The 22,393-nt window shown below is 37.1% G+C and overlaps 1 protein-coding gene across 2 annotated transcripts in view; it reads right to left on the bottom strand.

Moving 5' to 3' along the window:
- The window catches only part of ALDH18A1 (aldehyde dehydrogenase 18 family member A1), a 69,783-nt gene that overhangs the window by 12,707 nt on the left and 34,683 nt on the right, over positions 1-22,393 (bottom strand). For both annotated transcript variants that reach the window (XM_074233323.1, XM_074233324.1), the window contains exons 8-12: positions 15,364-15,488; positions 13,260-13,404; positions 12,592-12,665; positions 10,503-10,602; positions 1,358-1,578 (exon numbers count right to left, since the gene is read on the bottom strand). In XM_074233323.1, coding sequence (XP_074089424.1) covers positions 1,358-1,578; positions 10,503-10,602; positions 12,592-12,665; positions 13,260-13,404; positions 15,364-15,488 — 665 coding nt within the window. The remainder of the gene's footprint in view (positions 1-1,357; positions 1,579-10,502; positions 10,603-12,591; positions 12,666-13,259; positions 13,405-15,363; positions 15,489-22,393) is intronic.

Here is a 22,393-nt window from a genome sequence, read left to right as displayed (position 1 = left end):
GGCAGGCTATTATGCAGAAAAGGAATTCTACCTGACCCCTGAGAATAAGGGGTATAAGTTGAAGGGCTGCGTAACATTAGGCAAAACTTCCTAACCATTTAAACTGTTTTAAAGTAGCTCAGGCAGTCTACTGTGGTAATGGGTGATTTTCCTTAGTGGAGGTCTTCAACAGTGGACTAACTGGATGATCACTTATCAAAGACAGTGTTGAGAAGATTTTGGTGAGATGCTACAGTCAGACTAGATGCTCTCTGATATCCCTTCTATTTCAGAAATTCTATGGAATCACATAAAGAATGTCAGGGATGGGATGCTGTGGGACACTGGAGTAGTGTAGTTGTCCTTTTATTTCATCCTAATTAATCTTCCTTTTGCTATCTTGTGGCTGGAATATTACACAGGAGCAGGAGCTAGACTGTGCAGTAGAGAATCTCCCTAAAGAGCTTGAGCTAACTAAAGCTGAGAATACCTTTAAGATTACTTGGCCCTTCCTGAAGTAAATGTCTTTACTCTTAGGACTACATGAATACTACTAATAGGAGGACTCTGAAGTCTCCTCAAGTTAGTCCTAGTTCCATTTTTCATTCATTTATTGATAATTCCAATTCTACATAAACTATTTAAAAAAAAAAAACAGGAGTTTGGCCAAATTCCTTTTATGACACCAACCTGGTGCTGATACCTAAACCAGGAAAAGCCAAAATAGACAAAGAAAATTATAGACCAATCTCCCTAATGAACATGGATGCAAACATCTTAAATAAAATTTTAGCAAAGGATTATAAGAAATTGTTATTAGGATAAAACACCATGATCAAGTAGGATTTATACCACAAGGAAAACATACATTTATTAAAGCTCATTTCAACATAAATTCTATGTCTTAATCAGACATTTTGTGTTACCAAAAAGGTCCCTTTGTCAACACCAGGTCCAAAAATCAGGGGCACCAGGGCGGCTAGGTGGTGCAGTGGAAAGAGCACCAGCCTAAGAGCCAGGAGTACCTGAGTTCAGATCTGGCCCCAGACATTTGGTAATTACCTAGCTGAATGGCCTTGGGCAAGCCACTTGGCCCCATTGCCTTGCAAAAACTTAAAAAAAAAAATCAGGGACAATGAAATACTAAAGGTCAGGAAAGTTAAGTACTAAACAATGTTCTGTATTTTACTGTGTGACCTCAGGCAACCACCTCCCTTCTACCTACATCAATTAGTGATAGAAATCAAGTCAAAATTAGAGAATACTAATAAAAGAGACTGAAGAAAGATCTGAGAGTGAAATCTTGAAAAGTCTCTTCTGGGGAAATCTATGTCAAATCTTGATGGAATCCCGGCAAACAGGTGTCACTGCTACATACCTGGGGAAGACAATCAGGGCGGGATTCAAAAATCACCAAAAGGACCCCAATTGGGACAGTAACTTGCTCCAGTTCCAAATCTTTTGCAATTCTTGTCCTGCGCAAGACACGGCCAACACTGCTGAGAGAGGAAGCTGCAATCTGACGTAATCCAATGGCCAAACTATTCAATTTAGATGTAGACAAGCTCAATCGTTTTAGCAGAGGAGATGGTAGTCTCCCTGGAATAAAAGAAAAATAAGTATGAAGGATTAATAACAAACTGGCAAATTTCTGGGTAGGAGTATTTCAACCACAATCTAAAATTTATTAACACCTAATTATGGTATGTAAAAAATTGTAGCTCAACAATTAAAGTTTTGTACCTAAGTCAATGTTGTACCCCTGTCTGATTTTGTAATGCCAAAGCAGGAGATGTGTAGGAGTGTTCACCAAAAAATAGTCTCCTAGCCCCTTTTGCCTTAGCTCATTTTGCATTTTTGCAAACATAGACAGATATACTATAAGTACCAAAGGAGTTTATCAATCTCACTCAATATTCCATTCAATCTTGGGATACATCAGGACCCCATTTTCCCTTGCTAAATTCCAGCCCTTACATGATAGTTTTTGATGAATTAATTCAGTTAAGTTAGCAATTTGACACCTATTCAATCCTTTCGGTAATATAGTATTTCTAGAATGTGATGACTTAAGAATAAATTTCAATTTAAAAAACAAAAATTAAGGGGCAGCTAGGTGGCGTAGTGGATAAAGCACCAGCCTTGGAGTCAGGAATACCTAGGTTCAAATCCAGTCTCAGACACTTAATAATTACGTAGCTGTGTGGCCTTGGGCAAGCCACTTAACCCCATCTGCCTTGCAAAAACCTAAAAAAATAAAAAAAATAAAAAATAAAAATTAAGGTCATTACTGGGGCCAGAACATATATTGAGATATTGTAAGATTTAATTAAGATTCTATTTCTCATCTCAGGGAATTTTCAGACTCATGGGACAATAAGACATGGAAGCAGATACTACAATGCAGAGAGAGGGCAAAAATCAAACACCAAAGGATGTCATTGGATAAATGTTGTTAGTAACATACACTGAATATCATAGAAACCTTCCTGGATAAGGTGGTTTGACCTTAGCATTGACTTGGGAATCAAAGGGTCAGAAGGGAGAGGACAACAGCCTACACATGGGGAAGAGTATGAAAGAACATGGCAAATTCACAGAATTACAAGAATGTCAATGTTGAAAGGAACCCCAGGGGCCATCTAGGTCAGTATGTACATGAAAAGATTTTCTTGGACAAGACACCAGACAGACTTCATCTGGAAATCCTCCAGTGAGGCTAGGGAAAGATCCACCAAGTTTTCCAAGGCAGCTCATCTCATGTTTGCTTGATTCTGAGGCTTATGAAAATTTTCCTGATATTAAGCCTCAATTGGCCTGTCATAAGATCCACCCACTGCTCTTAGTTCTGACCTCTGGTAGTGAATGACCAGGAGATAGAGGCTTACAAGGTCTTGAACAAAGGTGGAAGCAGGGCAGTTGTAAAATAAGATAAAGCTAGAAAAGAAAGGAGCAGGAAACCAGATCAAGAAAGAAACTTTCCCTTGGAATCCTGGCTCAGTGGCAAGAAAGAAAAATTCCTATGTAAAACATTGCTGATTTGGGTGCAAACAGAATCTGAAGATCAGAGTGAAAATGACCCTGCATTACTCTGAAACCATCAAAGTGAAAGAGGTATGGGGGGCTCTAGGATTGGCCATTTACTACCACTATGACCATATCACTTGAACCCTTTGCATCTGAGGCTCCTCATCTGTACAATATGAGGTTGATCCTAGAAAGCCTAGGATCCTCACCAGTTATAAATCTATAATCAGGAAAATATGACATTTCTGATTGTAAAAACAAAAAATAGAAACAATTTAATAATTCTTTGAGGAACATTCTTCAATTGAAAGGAAGACATATTTTGCAAAAAACATGATAAAAATATTTCCATCACAATGGGAGGTTAAGAGAGTGGACTTTACTGAAAACTTCATTCTCTATTATTTTAATGTTAAATCATTCTTACTGACCTAATTCTGGATCAGCACAACTGTCGGTAGATATGTTTATTAAAGTAAATAATACTGGCAAAAACACATACAAAATAGAAGTCTCCTGGTTAGTCTACAGCTAATACTATATTTTCTAGACAAGATGAAAAAACCTGAATCAAAACCATCACCCATGTACATGCTCACAAGCTTCCTCAGCTACTTCTTTACAACTGCAGAAGAGTAGGCTATGCTGCAGCGACACTTGCTGGGGCTCACAGAACATCGCACTTTCAAACACCATCAAGAGAAAGGCTTTGTGAGGCAGGAACAGGATGCTCAGAATCTGCTCCACAGAAGAAACTCACAAACTTAAGTTTAGTTTAAGTAAGATTAAGATCAAGTCTTCTACTCATCTCCTTGGCTTATCCTATACTTTTCCTTAGAGGATATATTTTTTTAGGGTTTTTTTTTTTGCAAGGGAATGGGGTCAAGTGGCTTGCCCAAGGCCATAGGTAGGTAATTATTAAGTGTCTGAGGCTGGATTTGAACTCAGGGACTCCTGACTCCAGGGCTGGTGCCCTATCCACTGCGCCACCTAGCCACCCCTCTTAGAGGATATTTTTAAAAATTTTATTTTGATGTGCTCTCCAAACACTTTACAAGATGAATTCTGATTAAAATCTAAGAAAATTAAAGGCAAGAAGTATAAAAGCAGTAGCTGGTATCTCTCTTAAATAGCTTTTAATAATCTTATTCTGTTAAATCCCTTTACCTTTCAGGCCAGGCTCTGGCTGATCTATCTCCTGCTTGAACAGAAATGGTTTAATTATTCTAAATTACCAAGAAGTATTCAGATCAGAACATCCAAAGCTGACCTCAGTGTAGAGTGGTCAAGATCCCCAGGCTGGGCTCTCCAAGTTGCTTTCCTGAGGGAGTCTTCTGTGGCTCTGCTGGGAAGGAGAGGGAATATCCCCTCTCCCCCACAGCCTGTGCCCTGGCTTTGTAGCTTGTTCCCTTTCATTATCCTGTCCTGTCTACTCAGGAAATACAGCCAGGCACAGGGCCCAGCCTCTTCACCACAGAGGAGGGAATTTTCTTCCCCGCTGGCTGTGGTCTGCTTCCATAGAAGCTGGGGTTCCCATCCTCCCTCACTATCCAATGTAGCCTAGGATCTGGTCTTGGAGTCAGTCCGTCAGCACACATCACTTGCTGCACACCAGGCTCTGTGCAATGGAGACACAAGAAAAAAAGCAAAACCAACCTCTGCCCTCAAGGAACTCCATTTTACTGGGAGGAACCAACTGAAACATAGTAAAGGACATACAAGCTGCATTGATCCTAGTTGGAAGGAAGGCTTGAGCAGCATGGGGCCAGGAGAGGGCTCTTGGAGGAGGGAGCCCAGGATGCCCAGAGGTAGGAGACCACAGCAAGAGCATTCCAAAGAGATGGTGCTCCTTGTGAGAGAAACTGCCCATGAGGTTGGAATGAAGAGGACATGGAAGAGGGGCAGTGAGATGGTACAGTGGATACAGCACTGTCCCTCAAGGACCCAAGTTCAAATCTGGCCTCAGACACTTAATACTTATTTAGCTGTATGGCCTAGAGCAATTCATTTAACCCCATTATCTCTCCAAAAAAGTGGGGGACATGGAAGGAAGGAGTGGTAACAGACTAGAAAAAGATCACACTGTGAAGTTTTAAATGCTAAGACTTTCTATTTGACATAGGGAATAACAGGGAATAAAAGAAGGAAAGAATAAGGGAAAGATATACCCACCGAATAGAGAATTCCAAAGAACAGCAAGGAGAAATAAGATTTTCTTAAAAGTGCAGAAAAATAGAAGACAGCCACAGAATAGGGAAAGACAAGATCTCTTCAGGAAAGTTGGAGACATTTAGAGAACAGTTATGCAAAAACAGTTATGATAAAAGACAAGTATGAGAGGGATGATGGAAAAAGTGGTGGCAAGAATACAATAAAGAAATACCAAAACAGAATTTAATATCACTGATAATCATTGTGGTGTGACAATTGATCTAGAGCCAGTCATCTTAGAGAATGAAGTCCCGTGGGTTTCAGGAAGCATTGCTAACATAAGGCTGGTGGAGCTACTGGTTCCAACTGAGCTATTTAAAATGCCATTCAAGCGCTGCACTTAATATGTGGTTATCATATTATGCCCCAATCCTAAAGAAGGGGCATGCCAAGGAATGTTAAAATTCCCAATCAGTTGCACTCATTTCACTCATCAGTAAGTTATGCCTAAAACCCTGCAACCAAGCCGCCAAAGACATGTGAACTATGAATGACAATATGAGAAGGCTGGTTTTCTTTCCTTTTCTTTTTTTAAAAATTTTTTAGATTTTTCAAGGCAATGAGGTTAAGTGGCTTGCCCAAGGCCACACGGCTAGGTAATTATTAAGTGTCTGAGGCGGGATTTGAACTCAGGTACTCCTGACTCCAAGGCCGGTGGCTCTATCCACTGCTCTATCCACCCTGAAGGCTGGTTTTCAAAGGGGTAAAGGAACTAAAGACCAAACTGCCAACATCTGTTGAATTATGGAGAAAATGAGGAAGTTCCAGAAAAACTTCTACTTCTGCTTCATTGACTACACCACAGCCTGCCTGGATCTTAATAAAATGTGGCAAGTCCTCAAAGAGATGGGAGGACCAGGTCATCGTACTTGTCTCCTGAGGAATCTGCATGTAGGGCAAGAAGCAACAGTTGGATCAAATATGGAACTGATTGATTTAAGAATATGCATCATGTGAAATACTATCATATGAATATAAACATTCAACATAAATCATGTGAAATGCAAAGCTAGATGAATCAAAAGCCAGAATTAAGGTTGCTAGGAGAAATATCAAGCAATCTTACAGACACAAAAGTTACCACTCTGATGGCAGAAAGTGAACAGGAATCAAGAAGTCTCTTGAAGAGGGTGAAAAAGAAGAGTATAAGGCTCACTGAAGATTAACATCAAAATAACCTAGATCTTGACAACTGGTCCCACCATTTACTGGCAAATAGAGAGAAGAAATGGAAGTAGTGTCAGATTTTATATTTTTAGGCTCCAAGATCACTGAAGATGGCAACTGCAATCATGAAATTAAGTCACTTGCTCCATAGAGAAAATCTATGATAAATCCGGTTGTTGTTCAGTTGTACCTGACTCTTCATAATCCCATTTGAGGTTTTCTTGGCAAAGATACTAGAGTAGTTTGTCATTTCTCTAGCTCATTTTACAGATGAGGAAACAGAGTACAAACAGAACTTAAACGACTTACTCAGGTCACACAGCAATTTGGTGTCTGATGTTGGGTTTGAACTCAGATGTTCCTGACTGGCCCAGAGCTCTACTCACTGCACTATCTTGCTACCCTAATGGCAAATCTGGATAGCATACTCAAAGCAGGGACATGACCTTACCGACAAAGGTCCATTACAGTTAAAGTTATGATTTTGCTAGTAAGCAGTACAGTGTATGGCTGTGAAAGTTGAACTATAAGGAAGGATGAATTCTATTTTCTGACACTTTCAAATTGTGATGCTGTAGAAGACTTTTTTTTAAAGTTTGTGCAAGACAATGGGGTTAAGTGGCTTACACAAGGCCACACAACTAGAGAATTATTAAGTGTCTGAGGCCGGATTTGAACTCAGGTTCTCCTGACTCCAGGACCAGTGCTCTATCCACTGCACCAACTAGCCACCCCATAGAGAAGACATTTGAGAATCCCTTGGAGAGGAAGGAAATCAAATCAATCAGTACATAAAGAAATTAATTCTAGATTGCTCTTCAAAATAATTGGAGCAGTTCACAGTCCCATCAACAATGAATTAGTTTATCACCCTTGACCCAACAATACCATTACTAGGTCTATATTCAAAGATGATTAAGAAAAAAGGAAAAGAACTTAAATGTCTCAAAATATTTAAAGCAGCTCTCTTTGTGGTGTCAAAGAACTGAAAATTATAGGGATGTTTGTCAAATGGGGAATGGCTGAAGAAATTGTAATATATCAACAGGATGGAATACTTCTGTGTTATAAGAATTGATGAGGGGACAGCTATGTGGTACAGTGGATAAAGCACTGCTCCTGGAGTCAGGAGGCTCTGAGATCAAATATGGCCTCAGACGCTTAATAAATTACCTAGCTGTGTGGCCTTGGGCAAGTCACTTAACCCCATTGCCTTTCAAAAACAAAAACAAGCAAACAAAAAAGAATTGATGAGCTGCTTCTCAGAAATTTAGAAATCAAAGACAATTTCAAAAGATTTACATTGGAAAATGCCACATTCACATCCAAAGAAAGAGCTATTGAGTCTGAATACAGACCAAAACTTACAATTTTCAGTTAAAAAACAATTTTTATTTTATCTTTCTCAACAGGTTTTGCCCCTTTTGTTCTAATTCTTCTTTCACAGCATTATGGAAATATGTTTCAAAAATTGTGCATGTTTAACCTGTACCAGATTACATGCTGTCTTGGAGAGGGAGGAGCAAAGGAAGGGAAAAAAAACTTGGAACTCAAAATATTAAAAAAATGGATGTTGAAAACTATCTTTACATTTAATTGGAAAAAAGTGAAATACTATTATTAACAGAAATTTTTTTTAAAATTAATGAGTTCATTGATTTTAGAAAAACATGAATAGATTTGCATGAAATAATGAAGAGTGAAATGAATAGAACTAAGAGAACCTAAGAACAACTTTGGGAGACTAAATCATTTTGCCTCTTACAAATATCCAAACTAACTACATAGGACCTAGGAAGGAAGTCATTATCTGCATTCAGAGAAATAAATTTGCATTTGTCTGCAATGGTAGTCTTCTGAGGGAAAAAAGAAAAAAAGGGGGGTAGAAAGAAATTTACATGATAACTTCATTATATATTTACAAGGAATAAAAAGTTGTATCTAATAGATTTGCAGTTTCATATGCAATCTTTAAAAAAATTCCACTATGTTTTGGAAATTTAATCTTAAATTACAATTTAAAAAATTAACTCAGAAAATTCACTGGAAGGTCAAATACTGAAGCTTAAGCTTAAATTTTTTGTTTATGTAATGGGAAGATAGCACTCACTGGAAGAGTGATGTTGGGAAAGACTGAAGGCAAAAAGAAAAAAGGGACAGCAGAAGATGAGATGACTAGATAGTGTCATGGAAGCAACGAACATGAACTCAGACAGACTTCCAAGGGATAGCAAAGGACAGAAGGGCCTGGCATGCCACGGTCCATGGAGTCATGAAGAGCTATGACTAAACAGCTGAACAACAAAACAGGAAGCCACTGGTATTTAATGAGTTGGAGTGTGATATGATAAGGCCTAGATCTTAGAAAACTCATTTTGGCAACTATATAGGGAAAGATCAATTAAAAGGCTAATGTTCAAATGAGAGATGATGAGGGCTTGAACTTGGGTAGTGGTAGCAAAAAGAAAAAAGTTGTGAACAATGAGAAAAAGAAATGATAAAATTTGGCAATGGATTAGAAACATGGAATGAGCCAATGAGGAAAGCAAGAGGGTGATGATGTAACCAAAAGGATGGGGATATTCTGAACACTAACAGGAAAATTGAGAGAGTGAGTTTGAGGTAAACAGAATCATTTATCTTCATTATGCCTGGTTTGAATTGCCTGTGGGACATCTAGCTTGAGGCAACCAATAGCAGGTGACTATATGATAGAGGAGTTCAAGAGAGAGGTGAGGGCTAGATAAAAAGTAATGGGAAACATTTGCATAGAGATAAAACTGAAACTATGGAAGCTAATTAAGTCACCCGGCTTCAGAGGGGGAGGGAGAATCTAGAGAGAATAGTGACAAACCCATAGAGGAATGAGCATCCATGAGAGGTGGTCTAGTGTCAAATGCTGCAGAAAGTGCAGGAAAGCCAAGTCATTTAAGTCTCAGAACCTTGGTTTCCTGACCTATAACTAGAAATAACTCTATTTCAGGGTTTTGTGAGAATCAAAACAAATAATTTATATTAGTCTTCACAAACATCAAAGTCTTCTATTATAAAAGTTCTAGTGTTCTTTTCATAGCTAGACTGTTAACTTCCATTTACCACCATCTTCAAGATAATACCCTTCCCCTTCCTTCTATGCCCCACTTGGATCTCCTAAGACTTTCAATGAGCTTATCCACAAGTCTTCCAAATCTCAGGTGCACAACTCACTAATAATCTTAGGCCATAGACCAGTCTCTTAACTTCCCTGAAATTGAGGGGATCAGGGTTTCCTGGAAATGACTGGAATCTAAAATTTGCCACCACAAGAGAGCTTCAAAAAGATGACCTAAAGATCTGAACAAAAGAGGAGTCCCAGATATTCTGAGTACTAGCCACCTTCCTTGAATAAGAGGCACAATCTTCAATTAGTTGTATAAGTCTAACATGCTTGTTTTTTAAACAAAAGATAGTTATTAACAAAAGCAGTCATTACATCATAGTCACACCTTATGAAGATCCAGGAGAGAGAATGATAGGGAAATGCTACTTGGCTCTGGACAACACATAGCCACCAATCAAGCATAATGTAGACCTCCATTATTTCACTGATAGATGTCAAACATGCAGCCTGCAACACTCCCAAGTATGGACCAGACAAAATTAAAATATAAATGAGAAATTTTTTAATAAAATAAAAATACAATATAGATAATGTTAGTATGTGGTTTTCTAAATGGTATATAGCCTATAGGAATCCTTATGTCCAGTTTAGTTCCCCTTGTTTCTATTTGAATTTGACATTATTGTCATAGGCCATAAACCATTTCATATAGAAATATAAACACTATAGTTACTCAATATTTATCAGTTGACAAAGAGATAGAAGAAGGTATCCTATGATTGCTCACAAATTCTACAAAGTTTTCAACCTAGGACTCCATCCAAAGAGACAAAAATACTAATGTAATGTTTCTTGGAAAACATTTTTTCCCCTTTATTTTAGCAAGATTTCTGCCATGACAGATTTGCCCTTCTTTGAAAGAATAACAATAGTGTGTTTGGGAGTGTTCAGGGGAAGTGTGTATATGGGAGGGAACGCTACATCAACTAAGCAACAGATTTTCTGGACATGGGCTTACCTTTGCCCTCTGCCTCCTCCAAATCTTTCTTGTTGGCTAACAGGATCTCTTCCCGCTGGTCTGTCAGGAGATCAGCAAGACGGTAGATAATCTCTGCTCTCTAGAGAAAAAGGCAGGAGTTTGAGAATTGTAAACAAAAGCAAAGTACCTTAAGTGAGACAGATAATACGCTATTCACATTACCAACATGAAATAACCTTCTCCTAAAGTGATGTTTGGCAACAATCCCCTAATGTTATTCATTTTTTCTTCCCATTTTCTCACTTTTTCCTCTTCACAATTCTTCTTTTCTTCTTTTATATTCCTTTTCTTACTTTCTTTATTAAATCTTTATTGAGCAACTGCAACAAAATGTGGGCTGTTCAAATCACACAAATGCTCTACCTAAGCCTGGACCCTACACATCAGTATAAAACACACTGTACTAAAAAAGGCCAGCTAGCTCTGTACCCACAAGGCCACACTTCCTCTCCATAACAATAATGATCTCTATACTGAGCTTTAAAGTTTGCAAAATATTTGTTATAAATTCTCATTTGACCTTCACAGTAACCCTGTTAAGTGAATACTGTTATTAACCCCGATTTAAAGGTGAGAAAACTGAAGTTCAGAAAGTTAATAAATTTAATAGCTAATAGAGAGCTGAGATGGGAGTCAAGCTCAGGTCCTCTCAGTCCCAAGTCAATACTAAGAAGTCATTTTTTCCTTCATGTATATTGTCAGGAATAACAAAAATAATGATCTTTAAATATTAGATTTGGTTCCTAGATTTTTATTTTTTCTGTTCTTATTTAGCAGACTTTAATAGTGGAGAAAAAAAAATCCTCAACCATGCCAATAGAGATTTTGTAGATCTTGATGAGAACTTTAAATTATTCAACAGAGAGAAGGGATTCCTTTGCTCTTTCTTCTACTTCCATTTGTTCTCCAAATGTCCACTACCTTCTCCAGGCTATGGCATTTTTTGAGTGACTAAAAATACCAATGCTCAAGGTTTTATCTGACAGTCTCCTAGAAGGCAACTCAATCCACCTCTGACCTCCTCACTATCCCCTGATGCCACCAGGCCAGCTGTGCCAGCAGGCTCCATCTTACATGGCACTTAGAAAGCAATAAAGAATTGATAATGGAAGATGATGTTTCTGTCCTTTGTTCTCAAAAACCATGTGATCAGGGAGGGGGTGCCATGACAAATTTGAGTTGGGGGGGCCTGTGCTAGATCACCAGTCTCACTTTCTCCTCTGGAGCCATCTGGGTCCACTGGTCAGATATAAATCAGGATGACTGGAGATGGCCCTGGCCATGAGGTGATCAGAGTTAAGTGACTTGCCCGAGGTCACAGAGCTAGTTAAGTATCAACTGTTTGAGGCAAATATGAACTCAGATCCCCCTGACTCCAGAGTCAGTGCTCTATCCACTACATCACCCAGCTGTCTCAATAACTACTTGCAGATTGACTGACTGAACTTGGGGGAAATTCAATATATTTTTTCTGGGCTGAAACAGACAATTTTTTACATGGTTTACCATGACACAAGTAAATATTCAAGCTAAGCAGAGTATACCAGTTTCCAAATTTCCCTTTATACATTCATTCTCCAAAAATGATAAAATGATTGAAAGGATATTGTGCTTCAACTTTAAAGGAAAACAGTACAATGATAGCTGAGGGAAAAAAAAAGATATCTGTGATGTCACTGGTACAGGCAATATCCATAGAAGGAAATTTCTTCTGCCAATGCAGACTGGCAGCTCCTCTGTGACTTCTAGTCTGAGGCAAGCTATCTCTAACCTGAGAAATTAAGAGACTTGCCTAACATCACACAATCAATATGCATTTGAGGTAGGACTTTGATCTGCATCTTAAGGCCAGTCCTCTCTCCACTTATGCTCTACTGGCCCCTCTTAGAATGTAAACCAAGAAAGGCAAATCAAGATCGAAACCATGTAGCTGGAAACCATAAGACAGCATTAAGGAGAACTGTGGAGTTGGCCGAAGAGGCACAGTTTAAATGGAAGAATCAAATGCAAAGTCCAGGCCTGCTAATGTCTCTATTTCTCTGGAAGCAACATGCCAAAACCAGCTCACCTGTTCAGGCAGCAAAGTGGCCAAAGTCCTACCTCCAGATCGAGCCATGTCTCCCTGTTGTTCAACAGTAGGGCCTGTAAACAAATTTGAAAGACATGGTCATCTTCTGGTTAGCATTTTTTCCAACAGACTTAATACTCAGGGCAGCTTATATCTTTTTTTCATTTGGCATCCTGGGATCAGTCTGATTTACTTTCTGGGAAAAGGAAATAAAAGAAGAACCCATTGACTAAAATAAACTTTGCTATAAATTCCCATAAATTAAATGCATAATTTGTGACTCTCCTTTATATTTTATTTTGACTTAGTTTTCCACAGAATATGTATTTATCTAGGAACTCATTTTTTGAAATCAGGTGCTTTTTTCCCCCAATATTTACCTGGGGAAAACAGGAAATACTACTGAGTGGAGAAGAAGAAACCACGAAGGACATTTAGTAGGCTGGTGAAAAAATATGTAGACTGAAAATTTACTAAGGTATTTAACTGGGCTAGAAGTTTTCAGAAATTGATCAAAAATTAATATTTTAAAAAATCAAATAAATTCATCTTTTCTCCCCCAAGTAACATTCAAAGCTTAAAATTTCTCTTTTCTGGGCTCACAGTCTATTCAGGTGGATATCAGCTATTGATTCATAAGCTAAATGATCTCACAAATTTACACTTACCTGCAGGTTTCACCTCTGAAAAGAAAGTACCAACTTTTTTCCCCTCTACAATGTCTGTAATGACATGACCTGAGACTTTAGGATGGGTTCCATTAGCAATCACAACAGAGGTTCCACCTTGGAGAGCCCAGAGGGCAGCTTTCACCTAAATAAAGAAATATCTAGATATTAGGTCCAGAACTTGTTAGGATTCAGTCAGCCAACCAATCTGCAACTTTTGGTACTGACTGTTCTAGGTGCTGTGGAGATAAAAAAAGAAATCCTTATTTAAAGAATTCAGATATACCCTCCTGAAAATACACACATAATACTGTTAAAAAAAAACCCAACTTAACAGCACACGCAAAGAAATACATAATAAAGTAAAAACTAATATGGAACAAACCATATAATGAACTATGAATTGAGCTGAGAGAAAATTTTTCCAGCCAAGATTTGAAGGTAGGTTCATGATTCACAATTTTACAAATCAGTGACTATTACCTAAGAAGGAGGAAGGGATCTTGTCAGGAAGAGCTTTAAGGTACAAAAACAAGGAAGTTTCTATTTGACCATAAATGTTAAGAAAGAGCCACTGGAACTTACTGAGTGGGGTAGTGGGGATGACATAGTTCACCTCTCACTTCAGGAAAGAACCACTTTGGTGGCTTCAGGGAGGAGAGAGGAAAGTCAGGGAGGGACAGGGAGTATGAGCAGACAATTTTGCAATAATTCAAATGACAGGGCCTGAAATAAGGTTACAGCTACAGAAGGGGTAGCTGAGAAACTAGTTTCACAGCTAGGGGTTCTGATAAAGGTCTCAATTCTAAAATATATAGAAGATTGCATCAAATTTATGAGGTTAAAAGTCATTCCCTAGGGGCAGCTAGGTGGCGTAGTGGATAAAGCATTGGCCCTGGAGTCAGGAGTACCTGGGTTCAAATCTGGTCTCAGACACTTAATAATTACCTAGCTGTGTGGCCTTGGGCAAGCTACTTAATCCCGTTTGCCTCGCAAAAAAAAAAAAAAAAAAAAAAAATGTGATTCCCTAATTGATAAATGGTCAAAGAATATGAACAAGCAGTTTTCAAATAAAGAAATTAAAGCTAAAACTTTTTCCATATATAATATGAAAAAATGCTCCAAATCATTACTGATTAGAGAAATAAAAATTAAAACAATTTTGAGGTACCACTTTACATCTATCAGATTGGTTAAGATGACAAAAAAGGAAAATGATCAATATTTGAAAGGTTGTGGGAGGATTGGGACATTAATGCATTGTTGATGGAACTGTGAACTGATCTACCATTCTAGAGAGCAATATGGAACTATGCCTAAAGAGGAATAAAACTGATCATACCTTTTAGTCCAGCAATTCCAATTCTAGGCCTATATCCAGAAGAAATAATAAAAAATGGAAAAAGTTCCACATGTTCCAAAATATTAATAGCAGCTCTTTTTATAGTGGCAAAGAATTGGAAATTGAGAGGATGCCCATCAATTGAGGAATGGCTAAACAAGTTAAGGTATATGAATGTCATGGAGTACTACTGTTCTATAAGAAACTATGAATGATTGGACTCTAGTCTAATTGATGCTGGGAGAAGGGAGCAGAAGCAAGAGGATACTGTATATATTAACAACAATATTTTAAGCTGATCTACTTTAATGAATGCAGCTCCTCTCAGCAGTTGAGAGAATTAGGACAATTCTAGGAGACCTGCTATGGACAATACTATCCATGTCCAGAGGAAATAAAACAAAACTAAACTAAAAAACCCTACTGAATCTAAATGAACACTACATTCACTTTTTAAAATTTTTTTTTCTGTTTTTCTTTCCTATCTCATGGTTTTCTTTCTTTTCTGTTCATCCTAATTTCTCATAGAGAAAATGACTAATCTGTAAACATATTAAACACAAATATGTTATGTACAATATTCAATGGACTGCTACTGAGGGGAGGGGGGTGGGAAGGGAAGATTAAAGGAAATTATGCAACAGAAAAATACACATATGCATGTGGATGAATGCTGAAAATCTTTCCTAATAAGTAATTGGAAAAATAAAATATCAATAAAAAACAATTTTATATTATAGTAATAGCCAATTCTTTTCCTACCTTGGCCTCCATTCCACCCAGTCCTACTCTAGATTTGGTTCCAAATGTCACAGATTGCTGGTCTCCAGGATAAAAAATATCAATAAGTTTGGAATCATCTGATCCTGGAGGACGGTCAAAAAGACCTGAAATGAAGATTATAGAGTCCATTATGCCATATTCTATGGAAGAGAGAGAGGAAAACAAAACACAAACCAATGCACTCATAGGCATCCAGGAAAACTTCCTCATTGACCTCTTAACCAAGAATTGTAAGTTTCAGCAATAGTGGAAGAACAGAAAAACTGGTTCTTTGAAATCCACCCAATTAAAAAAAATAAAATAAATGTATTTGTTAGAATATTTTCAGGATAAATTTTACAAAGTAGGTTAGTTTAGTAAGCTTATATATTAAAAAAAAACATTTCAGCTTTCTAATATCATCAAGGTAAGTTGACAACTGTGACTACTGTGAACCTTTGAAGAACAGGAAGCCAACTATAAGAGATCTTGAAGAGTCCTACATTATTTTCACATGGAATCAAGAAGATAAAATACTAACATATAACTAATAACTCACCAAAATCCTCACATTATCTCACCAAAAGAGCCAACAGAATAATTTCCCAACTTTTAAAGGAAGCAAGACTTGTATACCAAAAAAATGGATCTAATTAAAACTTATTCTATTCATGAACTCAGGTCTCCTGACATGCAATACAATGTAGATAATTCTATTCAAAAACTTTCTGGGAATTGTTATTGATGCATGAGTAGTTTCACTCACATCCAATTCTTCATGATCACATTTGGGGTTTTCTTGGCAAAGACAGTGAAATGATTTGCCATCTCCTCCAGCCTATTTTTACAGATGAGAAAAACTGAGGCAAACGGGGTTAGTGACTTGCCCAAGGACTCATAGTTGGTAAGTATCTGAGGCCAAATTTGCTCCAAACTGCTTATAAGAAATGCATGTAGGGGCGGCTAGGTGGCGTAGTGGATAAAGCACTGGCCCTGGAATCAGGAGTACTTGGGTTCAAATCCGGTCTCAGACACTTAATAATTGCCTAGCTGTGTGGCCTTGGGCAAGCCACTTAACCCCCATTTGCCTTGCAAAAACCTTAAAAAAAAAAAAAAAGAATGCATGTGCTGAAATCCTGGGATGTCCCAGAAAGAAGACTTTACATAGTGGTCAGTCAAGGCCTGGAATCAGGAAGAACTGAATTTCAAATGTGATCTCTGACACTTAATATTTGTGTGACCTTGGGCAAATCATTTATCTCTGTTTGCTTCAGTTTCCTCTTCTGTAAAAATGAGGATAATAATAGTACCTATTTCCTTAAGATGGTTGTGAGGATCAAATGAGAGAATAATTTTTTTTTTAGGTTTTTTTGCAAGGCAAATGGGGTTAAGTGGCTTGCCCAAGGCCACACAGCTAGGTAATTATTATTATTATTACGAGTCTGAGGTCGGATTTGAACTCAGGTACTCCTGACTCCAGGGCCAGTGCTCTATTCACTGCGCCACCTAAGCTGCCTCCAGAGAGAATAATTTTTAATAGATCATGATTTGACCTTAATAGCTTACAGACGGCATTAACACATTTTGAAAATCTAGAGATCAATATAAACTATTGATAGTTGGACAAATTTGTCTCCTAGAATCAGATATGTTAATAATCTAGCAAAAAATTTCAGTTTATTCATTAATCCTTACCAAATTTAGTGTTTAACACTGTGTTAAACTGAACACCATAATTGGTGTTCAATTGACCGAATAACTGAAATTCATTCTTCTCTGGAATAAATCAAATTCATCAGAGTTGAGAAATCTTCACATTTTTCACATGCTCAAATTTATTGGACTGCAGTGAGAGGATATGGCCCCCCCAAAATCCTTACAGCTTTAAAGGTGTTATCTCTGACCACCACCAGAAGAACAGGTGGTAATCAGTTCTGCTCTTCCTCTCTCTCTTCTTATTAGTTGGCACTTAGCTCCCTAATGTGCAGTAGATATAAAAGACAACCATTCCCAATTCTGGGTCATGGATCTAGGGAGAGAGGAATAGTCAGGAATGAGCTCAGGACTTGGCTGGGTACTGAGTGGTACAGTCCAGGGGTAAAGTGGAGACTCAATTCTGACCTTCAGCCTAACACATGAGCCTCCAGGGGGGATAACCAGGTCAGGAAACCAAGACTGAAGGGGAGCCAGCAATTCAGTGGCTCTGAACCAAGAGAAACTCTCCACAAACTAACAGTGATTGAGTCCAACAGCAGTCTACTGAAATTCAGTCATACATAAGTTAGCAGACCCAAACCAGGTGAGGAAATTGCTAAGACAGTGCAGACCAGGGGATGGGGAACAAACCTCTCCCTGGATTAACACCAAAACCTACAAGCTGGGCAGACAATGCTAAGAAAGCAGAAGGACATAAAGGACAGAAGTGTGGGTGACACAAACTTGGGCCTGCAGAAGCACAACATAACCTGGCACTAATATAAAGCCCCAAATCTAAAGCCAGGCTGGAAGAGTGAGGAAATAATAAAGAACCCAATCATGAAGTGCCACAGTGTGTCAGGGAAACAAGACAAACTCAGAAGATAAGAATGACATGAAAACATTTATAAGAAAAACCTTTAAGAAAAATGAAGACTGAGCACAGGCCAAACAAGAATTCTCAGAAAAGTTTTTTTAAAAAAAGATTTTAAAAAATAAATGAGAGTTATGGAAGAAAGCTATGAAAAGGGAACTTACAACTTGGTAAAAAGAGGTATAAAACCCGTCAGAAGAAAGCAACTCCTTAAAAATTAGAATTGGCCAAAGGCAGACTACTGATTACATGAGAAATCAAGTCAAAAAGCAGAAAAAAATAGAATTGGAAAGTATCTCTTAGAAAAAAGCAGCTGAAGGAAGAGCTAGAAAGAGAAATCCCATTCAAAGTAACCTCCGACAGTATAAAATACTTGGGAGTCTATTTGATGAGAAAAACTCAGAATCTTTTTGAAAACAATTATAAAACACTTCTCACACAAATTAAATCAGAATTAAATAACTGGGCAAATATCAACAGCTCATGGATAGGGAGAGCTAATATAATAAAAATGACAATTCTACCAAAACTAAACTATCTGTTTAGTGCCCTACCAATCAAAATTCCAAAAAAATTACTTTAATGAGTTAGAAAAAATTGTAAGTAAACTCATATGGAGAAATAAAAAGTCAAGAATTGCCAGGAGCTTAATGAAAAAAAAAATGCAAACGAAGGTGGCTTAGCACTACCCAATCTAAAAGCATCAGTCATCAAAACTGTTTGGTATTGGCTAAGAAATAGAGTGGTGGACCAGTGGAATAGACTAGGTGTAAAAGCAAGAGAGGATTATAGTAATCTGCTGTTTGATAAACCCAAAGAGTCCAGCTATTGGGATAAAAACTCCCTCTTTGATAAAAACTGCTGGGATAATTGGAAGTTAGTATGGAAGAAACTTAGATTAGACCAACACCTCACACCCTTTACCAAGATAAGATCCAAATGGTTACAGGACATACACATAAAAAACAATACTATAAGCAAATTAGAAGATCAAGGACTAGTCTACCTGTCAGATCTATGGAAAGGGGAACAGTTTATGACTAAGGTAGAGTTGGAGAACATCACTAAAAACCAATTAGATGATTTCGATTACATTAAATTAAAAAGCTTTTGCACAGATAAAACTAATGTAATCAAGATCAAAAGAAAAGTAGTAAATTGGGAAACAATCTTTACAACTAATGATTCTGACAAAGGACTCATTTCTAAAATATACAGAGAACTGAGTCATATTTTTAAAACAAAAAGCCATTCCCCAATTGACAAATGGTCAAAGGATGTGCAAAGGCAATTTACAGATGAGATCAAAGCAATCCATAGCCATATGAAAAAAATGCTCTAAATCATTAATTATTAGAGAAATGCAAATTAAAGCTTCTCTGAGGTACCACCTCACACCTCTCAGATTGGCCAGTATGACCAAGAAGGATAATGATCATTGTTGGAAGGGTTGTGGGAAATCTGGGACACTATTACACTGTTGGTGGAGCTGTGAACTCATCCAACCCTTCTGGAGAGCTATTTGGAACTATGCCCAAAGGGCAACAAAAATGTGCATACCCTTTGATCCAGCAATACCATACTGGGTCTATACCCTGAAGAGATGAGGAAAAAGGGTAAAAATATTACTTGTACAAAAATATTTATAGCAGCCCTGTTTGTGGTGGCAAAGAATTGGAAATCCAGTAAATGTCCTTCAATTGGGGAATGGTTTAGCAAACTGTGGTATATGTATGTCATGGAACACTATTGTTCTATTAGAAACCAGGAGGGACGGGATTTCAGGGAAACCTGAAGAGATTTGCATGAACTGATGCTGAGTGAGATGAGCAGAACCAGAAAAACACTGTACACCCTAACAGCAACATGGGAGTGATGTTCAACCTTGAAGGACTTGCTCATTCCATCAACGCAACAATCGGGAACAATTTTGGGCTGTCTGCAAAGGAGAGTACCATCTGTATCCAGATAAGGAGCTGTGGAGTTTGAACAAAGTTCAAGGACTATTCCTTTAATTCGGAAAAAAAAAAAAAAACCCAGATGTCTTATTGTCTGATCTGGTTACCTCTGAGAATTCTGTTCTCTTTAAGGATATGATTTGTCTCTCATCACACCCAATTTGGATCAAGGTACAACATGGAAACAAAGTAAAGACTGACGGAGTGCTATCTGTGGGGTGGGGGTGGGGAGAGGGAAGCAAGATTGGGGGAAAATTGCAAAACTCAAATAATATCTTTAATAAAAATTAAAAAAAAAGAAAGAAAAAAAGCAGCTGACCTGCAAAACAAATCAAGGAGAAACAGTTAAAGAATGACCTGACTGCTTGAAAAACATGAACAAAACAACAAAACAAAAGAGGAGTCTGAAAACATAGTATTTCTTAAAAGAAAGGTTTCCAGTTATCTTAGAACCAGAAGGAAAAACAGAAAATTGAAAGGTTCAACCAGCCACATCTTGAAGGAAACACCAAAATGAAAACTCTAAGGAAAGCTATAGCCAAAATTGAAAACTCCAAGGTAAATGAATAAATACTGTAAGTTAGCCAGAGACAAAGAATTCAGATACTGAGGAGCTACAGTTATAACACATTATTTAGCAGCCACCACTATAAAGTAAAAAAATAAATCAAAATAGGATATTAAGAAATCAGTAACCTACTTATCAAAATTGAATGTAATCTTATATTAGGTGAAAAAATAGACTTTAATGAAATTAACATTCAAGCATTCCTGATGTGAAAACCAGAGTTGTAGAAAGGCTGACAAATGTAGGGCTTAAAAGAAGCATAACAAGGTAGTAAATATGAGTAAAAAATCATAAATAATGATAAATACTGAGACAACATAAGAAAACTTATGGGATGCAGTCAGTTCTTAGAGGAAATTTTACATCTCTAAATGCCTATATGAATAAATTAGAGAAAGAGGATACCCGTGAATTGTACATGCAACTAAAAAAAGCTAGAAAAAGAAAAAATTAAAAATCCCAATAAATATCAAATTTGAAATCCTGAAAATCAAAGAAGATTCATAAAATTGAAATAATTGTAAATAAAACTAAGCAAATAAAATTAACTAAGTAAATAAAACTAAGAGTTGGTTTTATAGAAAAAACTCCAACAAAACAGGTAAACCTTTGGTTAATTTGATTACAAAAAAAAACTAAATTACTAGTATCAAAAATGAAGAGGGTGAACCCAGAACCAATGATGAGGAAATTAAAGTAATAATTTGAAGCTATTTCATCCAACTATATGACAATAAATCTAAAAATCTAAGTGAAATGGATGAATACTTACAAAAATAAAAATTGCCCAGATAAGCAAAAGACAAAATACCCCCATTTCAGCCAAAAAAAAAAAAAAAAGAAAAGAAAAGAAAAAGAAAAGAAAAGAAATTTGAGCAAGTCATGAATGAACTCCCTAAGAAAAAATTCCCAGGGTCAGATGGATTCACAAGTGAATTCTATCAAACATTTAAGAACAATTAATTCCAATACTATATAAACTATTGGGGAAAACAGTTGTGAAGAAGAGGTCCTATCAAATTCCTTTTATGACACATATATGGTGCTGATACCTAAACCAGGAAGAGCCAAAACTGAGAAAGAAAACTGTAGACCAATTTCCCCAATGAATATTGATGTAAAAATTTTAAACAAAATATTAACAAAGAGATTACAGAAAGTTATCACCAGGATAATAATACACTAAGATCAGGTGGGATTTATACTAGAAATGCAAGGCTGGTTCAATACTGGGAAAACAATCAGCATAGTGATCCTATCGATTAACAAACTTACAGAAATCATGTGATTATTTCAATAGAAGTTAAAAATGCTTTTGACAAAATATTGCTTCCATTTCTATTAAAAACACCATAGAACATAGGAATAAATAAAGTCTTTCTTAAAATAATAAGCAGTATCTATCTAAAACCATCAGCAAGTAAGCCACAGATGCACTGGGAATAAGATTCTGCCTTCCCAGTAAGATTGGGGTGAAAAAAAGATGCCCATTTTCGCCACTATTATTCAATATTGTACTTGAAATGTAAGCTTGAGCAATAAGAAAAGAAAGAGAACTTAAAGGAATTTGAATAGGCAACGAGGAAACAAAACTATTTGCAGATGAAATGATGGTATACCAAGAGAATCCTAAAAAATCCACTAAAAATTACCTGAGATAATTAATAGCTTTAGTAAAGTTGCAGTATATAAAATAAAACCACATAAATCATCAGCATTTCTACACATTACCAGTAAAGCGCAGCTGAAGAGAGAGAAAGAGAAATTCCATTCAAAACAACCGCAGACAACATAAAAATTTGGGAGTCAACCTGCCAAGATAAACCCAGATACTATATGAAAATAAAAAACACTTTTCACACAAAGTCAGAGCTAAACAACTGAGAAAATATCAGTTGTTCACTGGTAGGCTGAGTTGATATAATAAAAATGACA

This window comes from Macrotis lagotis, chromosome 4 (genome assembly GCF_037893015.1).
Source record: "Macrotis lagotis isolate mMagLag1 chromosome 4, bilby.v1.9.chrom.fasta, whole genome shotgun sequence".
NCBI classification, from domain to species: domain Eukaryota; kingdom Metazoa; phylum Chordata; class Mammalia; order Peramelemorphia; family Peramelidae; genus Macrotis; species Macrotis lagotis.
The sequence above is the reverse complement of the archived record's forward strand: the minus strand, read 5'-3'. Positions and strand labels throughout refer to the sequence as shown.